We start from the raw sequence: 11,787 nt of genomic DNA, 5'->3' as shown, positions 1-11,787 counted from the left end.
CAGATCATTAATCTTTTTGGAGATACCACTGACGGTCCTCGTCTCCCCCCCCCAAGGCATTGATATCATCATCTATCTCCTGGAGGATCTGCTTCTTCCTGGCCGGGGTGGTGTCCCGGCTCTCAGGGCCATGCAAAAAATGCCCATTTCGGGTGATGGCCCTGGCAAGGATCTCCTTCTCACGGACAGAGAAGTTTAGCTTCCTCCTCTTTGGTGCCATATCACCACCAAACACTCAGCACCAAACAGACACAAAAACAGACAGCAAAAACCAAACACCAAAATCAGACAGCACAAACAGACAGCTAATACAGACACCAAAAAACACACAGAAAAAACAGACACAAAAAACACCCAGAAAAAACAAACAGCTAATACAATCTCCTACTCCAATAAATCTTTCCTATAACACTCCTACACAAACCAACACACAGCCACAGACAACAGAACAAAAGCACCTTTCTTCAGGAAGGGAAACACATGGATGTACTTTTGCAATGGAAGGGCGTTTGTCTGGGCCTATTTATACACAGGGCGTATCTCACTAAGTACGCCGGGCCTAGTTCCTATCTCACTGATTGCGCCGGGCCGAGTTCTGAGCATGCACAGTGAGGTGCAGAATCATGCGCGCATGCGCAGTCCGGCCGGCCCTTCATTTGCATGGGGTCACGGCTCATTTCAATGGAGCACGCCCACTTCCTTCCCACTTTCAATTACCTCGCCTTACGCCTCGGAATTTACGTTACGCTGGCACAAATTTGGGCGCAAGTACTCTGTGGATACGGTACTTGCGTCACGAAATTGAGCCGGCGTAACGTAACAGAGATGCACTACGCCGGTCTATATATGCGCCGCTCTACGTGATCTGGCCCAATGTCCCTATCACAAGCTCAACAAGTGTTGATCATAATTGGACATGTTACAAAAGCAGGACCTGGTGCCAAAATTGCAAAATGGTACTTTGGCACATTATTCTCAGTTTATGATGAGGAAAAAAATTGGCAATCACATACTGTTTTTTTAACTTCATCCAATATTTATTTTAATCACTTGCCCTTTAGGATTAAAAATGACTGTCATGTGAAGACCTTTAAAGTCCTTGATTTTGTTCCATATTTTTGATGATGTCATCATCTTCAATTATATAAAAAGAGGAGCTACACCTAGGTACAGTACCTTGAGGTTAACCAAAAGAACCTGAACAATGAAGACCTTCATCTTCACCTTCTTTCTGCTGGCTGGTCACAGCTTTTGGGGTAAGCCATTCGCTTTTATTTGTCAGTTAAGTGAAATAGAAATGTTAGATCTACTTCTTGGTGCTACATTTTTTAGTGATGCATTACTCATGTATATTGAGGCACTATAAACATGGCTTCTATTTCCACAAGACACTCATTGGATAAGGCTAGAACAGCAGGGTAGCAGGAGGCAACATTCAGTACAGCTTTTACAATTACACTACATTTATTAGTTTGTTAGCATTACATTTGTTCATTCTATACCTTGCTACCTACTGAAACCTGTGGACAACAACAACAACAGTCAAACAAATTAAGAAAGCTGCTGCTAAGTACTTTCTGTATCAAGATTCCCTACTGCTCACAGCCAAGCAGCCATGTCCCCGGTCTCTGCAGGCTGTATTCTGAATGCAAACTATGGAGTTGCTTTAATAAAGGATAGTGGCTGTTTACTTAGTGTATGTTCATCAGGTTTAGCAAATAGGAAGAACCAGTGTTCACTTCAATCTACCAATCAATCATGTGCTAGCCAAAAGCCTTTTTTTTTTTTTTTACCTTTTCACATGATTGCATTTTGAAAGGGAACACAGGCTCACCTGATTTACTAACATTTTTGAAACATTAACATCCTTTACACCTTCAGTAAATCAATCCCAGTTTAATAGCATTGTTTTTCACATTTGCATTAGCATGATTTAGCCTATACAAAAGGCCATCCCCATTCATCTGTGCCCATGAAAAGGTATAATAAAGGGTTAATCCATCATTTATAAATGTTTCTTTCTTTTTCCTAACACAAAATGCTAGCACATAGTTACCCCTGTATACAGTATTGTGTTCCCTAATTAACACATCTAAAAGTTTTTTTAAATTATCAACACTCCCCGCTGACACCACCAACTTTGGAAGAGACCTTCACATCCTTACTACTTGCACGGTAAAGAACCCCCTACACAGTTTAAGGATAAACTATTTCTAGTCCAACTTCATTGAGTGGCCGCGGGTCTTCTCAAGAAACCTAAGGCTAAATAGTTTTCTCCCTAAGCTGGAATCACCTTTCAGATATTTGTATATTGAGATTATATCCCCTCTTAAGTATCTTTTCTCCATGGAAAATACGTTTAAAGTGGTTCTAAGGTCAAAAGAATGCATTACAGTAAAAAAATAAAAATATACTAGCTGCTTTTCCCTCTTCCTTGAGTCCTACATCAATGGAGTGCTGTGAGTGCTGTGTGCAGCTCTTGTCGCCCCTCTTTCTTTTCTCACAGGAGAATCAGGCAGCACCAGGAATCATTGGCTTCTGCTGCTGTCAGTCAAATTATGTGAGGAGGGAGCTGGGCGGGGTCAAACAGCCATGTGCATGTCTATGGATGCAAAGAGCCCAGCTTGGTAGCATGCCAGCAGATGAGCCCCCATAGCATACGGCTTGCTATGAAGGCACACACAGAATAGGGGCAGACCATGTCACATATTAACAATTTACAATAAACAGAATTATAAAAAAAATATATGTTTTTGATTTTACAACCGCTTTGATGTTTGCAGTCGTTCCTCAAATCTGAGGTCCTCCAGTCCCCTTTCTTGCTGCCTCTTTAGATAAATGGACTTCTAAAAATCAAGCCAGCAGTATAAAAACACATTGCATTTTATTATAAAGGGTTCAGTAATTGGAAAGTTATTATACATGGACTTTAACAATATGTGAAAACAAGAGCTACGGTGAAAGTATTGCTATGATGGATGAGGATTGTCGTCTAATATGTATTTGTCTTTTCATTGTAGAAACAAAAGCTCAAGGATCAGACTCAGCATCAGGATCACAAGGAAATATAGTAGGACTTAATTGTCTTGGGAAGATTGTTGAGGTAAACTTTTTTTGTCTTGTCTTATTCATGTATCAATTTATTTGAGAACATTATATACACATATATTTGGTTCAGTCCTTCAGCATATGCCTTTTCTACCCCATTATTCTGGTGTCAGTGACACAGACCCTGCCACCATCCTAGTGACACAAATCCTGCCACCATCCTAGTGACACAAATCCTGCCACCATCCTAGTGACACAAATCCTGCCACCATCCTAGTGACACAAATGCTGCCACCATCCTAGTGACACAAATCCTGCCACCATCCTAGTGACACAAATCCTGCCACCATCCTAGTGACACAAATCCTGCCACCATCCTAGTGACAGACCCTGCCACCATCCTAGTGAAACAAACCCTGTCCCTGACAAAAATCCTGCCACTGTCCTAGTGATATATATTTATTATAGTTACAGTTATACCAGACATCCCAACCAACAAATTTCAGGGAGGTGGCACTTCATGCCCGCAGCCCCCCAGCCCCCCCACTCTTTGGTGACAGGAATCCTGGAAAGGACAGAGAGAAACATTTAACTGTTTCCATGCCATTGCTCACTGGGCAGATGAAGAAGCAATACTTCATCACCAGTGAGGGAGATTCTGCATTGTTTCCATCAGCATGAGTTACAATATCTCACTCATCCGGCCCGTGAGGGAGCAACGCTGGTCACAGGTGAGTATTTCTCTCTGCCCTTTTCTAGAAATTTTAGGAAGTATTGTGCCTGGTCCTTTATCTGTATACTGCTCTGAGTCAGGGATTTATAAAGTAGTGAAGCCACTGGATGGCCATGACAGTCAGGGAACTGGTACCTCAGAAGGAGAGGTTATCATTGTCAGCCTCAATACTTCTCCAGTACAGTTCCCTTCATTGTTCAACGGCCCCCAAACTAAACAAATATGTGGATCTCTGCTGTAAAATGTTGGTAGATACTTTGTATTGCAAAATCCATGACTTATTAATGCTTCTTTTTTTTTTTTCGAACAGGCGGCTCCAAACTTCGCTACAGATCTTGTAGATTTTATATGCGCAGTATATAACAGTGACTCGGTAATTATTACACATTAAAAAAAGTTATCTTTTATAAAGTCATATAATAGAATGCACTAAAATGGATAAAAATTGTTTTAATAATATTAATTTCTGTGCTAAGAATGTTCAAAGGGTAACTAATAACAATTAAAGAAAGGAAGCCGCACTCAATAATATTAAACCAATCCCGCTACTCCTCTGACATGTTTCACTCAGTAGAGCTTAAAGTCACTCTAAACGATATTCTTATTTTCTACAAATAACCCATAGGCCCCGTACACACGTCCGAGGAACTCGACGGGCAAAACACATCGTTTTGCCCGTCGAGTTCCTTGTGAAGCCGCCGAGGATCTCGGCGAGCCGAAATTTCCCATTGAACAACGAGGAAATAGAGAACATGTTCTCTATTACCTCGCCGAGGTCCTCGTCGGCTTCCTCGGCTGAAAGTGTACACACGGCCGGGTTTCTCGGCAGAATTCAGCTCTGACCGAGTTTCTGGCTGAATTCTGCCGAGAAACTCGGTCGTGTGTACGGGGCCATACACATTCCCTGCTTACCCTCCCTGGCGGTATGATAATGCCAGATTTTTGATGCTGAAAGCGGTACAATTGTTTCACATGGAAATTTGGCATTTTATATTGTAGACCTGTAATTCTTATGCCTTGTACACACGATCAGAATTTCCGTTGGGATAAACTCCGACGGATTTTTCAGATGGAATTCCATTCAAGCTGTCTTGCATACACACTGTCACACCAAATTCTGACCGTCCAAAACGTGGTGACGTACCACACTATGACGAGCCGAGAAAAAAGTTCAATGCATCCGAGCATGCGTCGACTTAATTCTGAGCATGCATGTTTTTTTGTTCCATACAGACGAACAGAATTTCCGATAGAATTTGTTTTCATTGGAAAAAAAGAGAACATGTTCTCTTTCTAAGTCCGTCAGAATTTTCGATGGAAAAACTCAGATGGGGCACACACGCGGTCGGAATATCCATCGAAAATTCTGATCGCGTGTACAAGGCATTAAAAATAACTCACTTAAATCTGTCCAAACAACAGTCTAGTAGACATCCAGTGTATGATAAAGTTTGAAACACAAAATCATAAATTATAATATAATAAATAACTATAAATAATTATAACAAATAATAATATAATAATGATAAAAATTATTCAGTAATGTAATCAAATAAAAAACACAGAAATTTGCTCAGTTGCAGAATTGTTGCTGTCATTACTTTCAGTGTTTGATGACGAATTTCCCCACAAATCACTATCTGCAAGTGATTCTAATTTATTATCGCTGTTTTCTAGCTGGTTCTAAAACCGCTTTTGACGTAAAGGGACACTTTTTGGTTGCTATGGACATTCTCAAATTTCCAGGCAGAAAGAATAGTATTTATAATATAAATCTACATGCAGGGCACTGGACAAACCACTAGGGACAAAGGGAATGTGAAACTATTTGATACAGTACTGTAATCTGTAAGATTACAGTACTGTATGTATTCTGTGTTTTTCACTTTAGAATTTGGCGCCGGGCTTCGTCCCCGTGCGTCGCAATCAGAGCTTTTTTTCTCAGAAATTAGGTGCAGGAACTCAACCACGACCAGTTCAGATTTCACAAACAGTAGAAGGGTCTTAAAGGGGCATTAAATACCAGAATTGCATTACATACAAGTTCAGAGTTCAGGGGGTTACAAAGCTGTCACTTGTAAACACAGAAACCAGACTTCTGTGTTTACAAGTGATTGTGGTGAGCAGGCACCAAAGGGTCTGAGCCAGAGGTGGTGGAACTGAGTTCCCCCAAGTCGCAATGCTCGCAGGGAACGGAGCTCGGCACTGTGATACATCGAGCGGAAACACAGCTTGCAGACACAGCGGGGAGACAGCGCAGGGTCCTGGGGACAAGGTAAGTAAGCTGTACATGGATCCTGCGATGTGATCCCGAGTGTGGCTCGGGGTTATTGCTTTTGGTACTGAAAATTCACCCTGAGCCAAACTCAGGAATAAAGAGGTTAAGGGACCTGTAATCTATTTTGCACAAAATTGTTTCTTATTGCGTTTTCCTCCACCATCATGTCCTCCATGATAGTCCGAGCCCCCTCCTTTTCCCTCTCACTTCTGTTTGTTTAGAATGAGCAGGGCATGTTAGTTGCCGCCATGTACTATGCTCTATGCACCCTACAAATCCATAGTCCACAGACCCTAGTACATCTTGGGAAAAGTTGGCTATGATCCTACATACAATGGTACCATGGAGAATGTACGGAACTACCCTCTAAAGAAAAAGAAAGAAAGGAGGGCACACCGACCTAGTGCATTACCGTAATAAAAATGTTTATTAAAAATAGAATAAATCAATGGTCCTACTCACAAAATTAGCATAGGTATACGCTTTTCTGACAAACAAACTAGCTCTCCTGGCCCCTACAGGTGGGACTTGATGATGAGAGGATCAGACGTCCCTCAAACGGCTGACGCGTTTCTGGGGCGCACCCCTTTCTTCAGAGCCTAGGTGGTCCGTGGTGCCTCTCTCGCGTGCGCTTCCAAATATATATACATGTACTCATGTGCACAGGGGATCCATGCTCAGGTGACCACCGAACAGCCAACCCCGCCCTTTAATCTCTGCTTGTCCAACCCATAGGGATGGAGCTCCCACGTTCTCAGGAAATCAGATTACAGCAAACAAAAATCATTTTAGGGACTTTGAGGAGACAGAAAACAAAAGATAGACGGTACTTTTTGAGTTAAGAATACATGCTTGAATAGAACTTTTTATTTTTTTTAAGATAGAATTTAGTGTCACTTTAAGTGATCACAAGTTCCAAGAAGTAGAGGAATGTGTGGGGAGAGAAGAGATAGAGGTGGGATCAGGGTACAAGCTATGGGAGGGAGAATAAAAGGAAAGGGGTTACATTTGTTTCTATTTGGACCCACGGCTTGAGCTTAAATTAATCATTTTGAATAAATATTAATAGCATTGGCACAGGTGAAGTTGGCCCATATGTATCAAAGGAGAGTCAATTTTAAAGTGGTTCTAAAGCCTTACATTTGTTTACCCTAATGCATTCTATAAAAAGCCTTCTGGTCTGCATGATCCCCCTCAGCCCCTCCTTTACTTACCTGAGCCCGATTTCGATCCTGTGTTGTGCATGAGAGCAGCGGCTCTCTCACCTTTCTCCCTCCCACTGGGCAGATTGATAGCAAGTGAGTGTGGCTCAGCGCTGCCCACCTCTTTCGCATTACAGAATTTGATTGACAGCATCAGGAGCCAGTGGCTCCGGCGAGCCACTGGCTCCTGATGCTGTCAGACAAATTCTGTAATTTGACACAGGTCAAATTCCAAACTCATTTTCGTTCAAATATCGCAATTGAGAATTTTGCCTTCTAATGTCGCAAAATTTGTGGGCCACAGCAATGTGCGATTTTCGCATGGCCATCGAATTTGAGTGATGTTGAAATTTTTTGAAAAACAAACAAATTTCTAATCAATGATGGGAGAATCGTGTGAGAAATATGAATGAAAAAGAAATGAGCGTGAGATGTGACCTGGAAAGAAAAGACGATTCCCAGGCACAAAATTTATTTTCTGTAGCAACATAAGGCGAAATTGGAGGCTTGGTTGGCCGAATTTTCGAAATCAAAACGCACAAAATTTCTGATTTTCAAGAAAATGTTTTGCCTGCATTACAGTAAGCTTCTACTGAAGAAAATATGGGGCTGTCATTGCTGACCTATCCTAAATATGCTACTTGTTTGTTTACCTCTTGTTTTATTTTATTAAGTTAATGACCCAGAACAAGTATGCAGCAAGTAAAGTCAAAGTGAATTCAGAACTCAATTCACTAGATCAGCATGGCATTCTTGGAAGATTTAGCAATGGTAGTCCACATATTTCTCCCAGTACATATTTGCCTTAATATATTAGATAAGACAAAATAGAAATGAACAAGTACTACAGTGTTGTGGTGCTATAGGTTATATTATATACATTTTCTAATAAGATTGCATCAAAAGCAGAATTCCTCTCCTGCATGTTTAACTGATTGCATTTTACTTCCACAGTCATCAGAGGACAAGGCTGCAAAAATCGTAACATTTGTAAAAGAGTATGGAAATGTGGTGGTAAGACAAGCCTGTGTTTTGTTTAACTACAGTGCATATTTTATACATTTCATTGACCCTAATGCCAAATTTTATTTGATGGTATTACAACAAAAGTTGTATCTATATGTACACTTTAACCACTTAACGCCCGCCGCACGACTATTTACGTCCACAGAATGGCACGTACAGGCAGATGGGCGTATATATACGTCCCTGCCTTCTAGCGGGTCGGGGGTCCGATCGGGACCCCCTCCGCTGCGTGCGGCGGGCGGCTTACCTCCGGGAGCGATCCGACTCGAGGGGACGGCTGTTCGTTTCTGTCCGCCCCCTCGTGAACGCTTCCAGCCAATCCTGTGAGCCACCGCCGTGTCACTTCCTCTGCCTGTAAAATGTAAACATAGGCAAAGGAAGTGATGCAGCTCTCATCTCGGCGGTATTTTCAAACCGCCGAGATGAGAGAAGAGTCACAGTAAGTCGCAACTGACACTACACTGACACCAGTACACATAGGCACATTTAACCCCTTCCGATCACCCACCCCCCTGTCACACTGTCACTGAATGCAGTGATCATATATGTACTGATCACTGCATTTAGTGTCAGTGTGACAGTTAGTGTGACAGCCAGTTAGTGTTAGGTCCAGGGTAGCCCCGTACCCCCCCCAATAAAGTTTTAACCCCTTGATCACCGCCCTAGTTAACCCTTTCACTCCCTATTGCCAGTGTCACTAAGCGATCATTTTTCTGATCGCTGTATTAGTGTCACTGGTGCCGCTAGGAAGCTAATTTTTTTTTTATTGTGATTTTTTTTACTAAAGACCTGTGGCTGAATACATTTTGGCCTAAATGTTTGACTAAAATTTAGTTTATTCAATTTTTATTATAAGAAAAAGTAAAAAATATTGATTTTTTTTCAAAAATTTCGCTCTATTTTTGTTTATAGCGCAAAAAATAAAAATCGTAGAGGCAATCAAATACCATCAAAAGAAAGCTCTATTTGCGGGAAGAAAAGGACGTGAATTTTGTTTGGGAGCCACGTCGCACGACCGCGCAATTGTCTGTTAAAGCGACGCAGTGCCGAATTGTAAAAACGCCTCTGGGCATTTAGCAGCATATTGGTCCGGGGCTTAAGTGGTTAAAAAATAAAGAAATACATTTTTTTGACCCAACACCATTATAGTTTCCCTCTGACCCTCAGTATAGGCTAGTTGTGTCCTAGAATATGCAGCCAGACTAGCTAATACTCAGGATACAAATATGTCCAATAATACATTCTGATCATCACAAGAAATACCGGTAATTGTAACATTTAGAGCCTAATTTATCATTATGGCTGTCACAGCATGCTTGCTTTTATTTACTATAAAATGATCTTCCATTAAATTGGTGCTTCAGCTAAATCAGAATTTTTATTGGCTGATGCTAATCTTGTCCAAAGAATCTTTGTAAATAACAGGGAAACTGGCGTGTCACCATTTATTAGACTCATATGTTATACTACATATAATGCCCCTCACAGAGCAGCATTACATCTGATTAAATGGCTATATTACATTTCCTCTGCAGGTGACCCTTTATGTGAATGATGCAGCTCACTGTCCCTATCACATCCTGTATATAATCAGAAGGAACTTTTTGTTTAAACCGCAGTAATGTGATCTGATTTATTATTACCCAACAGGATGGCTGTGATCTCCGCAAAATCCTCGGGCTTGGTGAAGTAAGTTTACACACTAGCACTTTGCATTGAAAATTTTCAGAGGTGGTTTCCATACACAGTGATTAAAGGGGTTGTAAACCCTCTCTGACCCGTGTCTCGGCTCTTGATTGGATAGATTGATAGCAGTGCAGCCATTGGCTCCCGCTGCTGTCAATCAAATCCAATGACGTGGGTGCCGGTGGACGGGGCCGAGTCCGACATTCTGTGTGTATGCGCGCAAATGCTGGACTCCAGAGCACGCCCGCACGGTAACCCCCAGGGAGAATGCTTCTCCTAGGGGGTTTTTCGATGTGGGGAGGACCCGCGAGCACTGTTGGGGGACACCAGAAAACCAGACCAAGATCACTCTGCGCAAAACTAACTGCACAGTGGAGGTAACTATGATATGTTTGTTATTTAACAAAAAACAAGGGTTTACAACCCCTTTAATGTATTATGGGTGTATGCTTTTTATTCAGGCTTTTTTCCTCTTTATTTTCACCTGGTGTCTTGCCAGTAACACACTTCCTGTCTTAGGCTCACAACACTCACCCAACGTAGTGCATCTACGGAGGAGCAGTGTTGTCACCCTAGGATAAGTCTACAGAGCACCTCTACATCGCTTTATCTCCATAACATAGGAGCAAAGTTTTTTTCAGCGGGAATGCAGGGAACGCAGTTCCGTCACCTCCAACACTGAGGCCCCGTACACACGACAGAGGAACTCGACGCGCTTGGCACGTCGAGTTCCTCGTCGAGTTTTGGGATGAAGCCGCCGAGGAGCTCGGCGGGCCGCCTTCTCCCATAGAACAACGCGGACAACGAGAAAATAGAGAACATGTTCTCTATTTTCTCGTCGAGTTCCTCGGCGGCTCCATCGAGCCAAAACTGTACAGACGACAGAGTTTCTCGGCAGAATCCGGGTTTTGACCGAGTTTCTCGGTGAATTCTGCCGAGAAACTCTGTCGTGTGTACGAGGCCTGAATGTATGTAGTCGTAAGGGATGGTGGAGTGTTCAGGGAGGTCTGTTGTTGCTGGCTACCCAGAGATCTATTGTCGCTGGGAGTCTGTCATTGCTGGTGGTGGATCTATTATTGCTGGTGGGTCTTATGTTGCTGGGAGGGATTTACTGCTGAGGGAGGGGTCTATGGTTGTTTGCTGCTGGAAGGTCTATTAATGTTGGCTGCTGGGAGATCTATTGTTATTGTATTGTATACAGTATATCAAACAGATATAACTAAATACATTCAATTGTATATTTAACAGACCATATAAAAGAAGTTGAATGCTAGAGTTTACATACAATTTAAAAGCATGTTTATAGCATTGTCATGGATGCTTACTTGGAATTTAACGATATTGTTGGTGTTCTGGGTGAGATTTCTGAATAATATATGTGTGTTGATGTGGCAGTAGTTACCTGTAAAGTCAAATAACCTTTTGTAAAGACTTCCCATGTTGATCAGCAAGGACTCTGTTGCTCCACCAGTTTGGCCAAAATAATCTAAAATTATGCAAGCATAGACAATGGTGTGGTTTAGGCGGTTAGGACTTGTTTATAACTCTTAATTTGCTCTGTTTTGATCTTTGTACGTAGATTGTGTTCTGTGTGCCCTGTTCATACCACAATGCTGCATTTTTTCCAAACGCATAGCACCTCACCTAATGTCACTGTTGGCCACTGCACCATAGCTCAGCTCTGCTGCATATAAATAAATGAATTCTCATTTTGTGACATTTAAATAATGTCAGGCCTCGTACACACGAGGTGGTTGTGGTTGTGAAGCCTAAACATTTTTTACCTTAATGCATTCCTTGCAATATGGTAACAA

The 11,787-nt window shown here is 41.9% G+C and overlaps 1 protein-coding gene across 1 annotated transcript in view; it reads left to right on the top strand.

Moving 5' to 3' along the window:
- Positions 1-1,148: 1,148 nt before the first annotated feature.
- The window catches only part of LOC120922504, a 37,204-nt gene continuing 26,565 nt past the window's right edge, over positions 1,149-11,787 (top strand). The window contains exons 1-5 of the mRNA XM_040334696.1: positions 1,149-1,256; positions 3,021-3,103; positions 4,092-4,154; positions 8,216-8,275; positions 9,938-9,976. Of these exons, the coding sequence (XP_040190630.1) occupies positions 1,205-1,256; positions 3,021-3,103; positions 4,092-4,154; positions 8,216-8,275; positions 9,938-9,976 (297 nt within the window). The 5' untranslated portion in view covers positions 1,149-1,204. The remainder of the gene's footprint in view (positions 1,257-3,020; positions 3,104-4,091; positions 4,155-8,215; positions 8,276-9,937; positions 9,977-11,787) is intronic.

This window comes from Rana temporaria, unplaced genomic scaffold (assembly GCF_905171775.1).
Source record: "Rana temporaria unplaced genomic scaffold, aRanTem1.1, whole genome shotgun sequence".
Lineage (NCBI taxonomy): Eukaryota > Metazoa > Chordata > Amphibia > Anura > Ranidae > Rana > Rana temporaria.
This window is presented reverse-complemented; position numbering and strand designations above follow the sequence as displayed.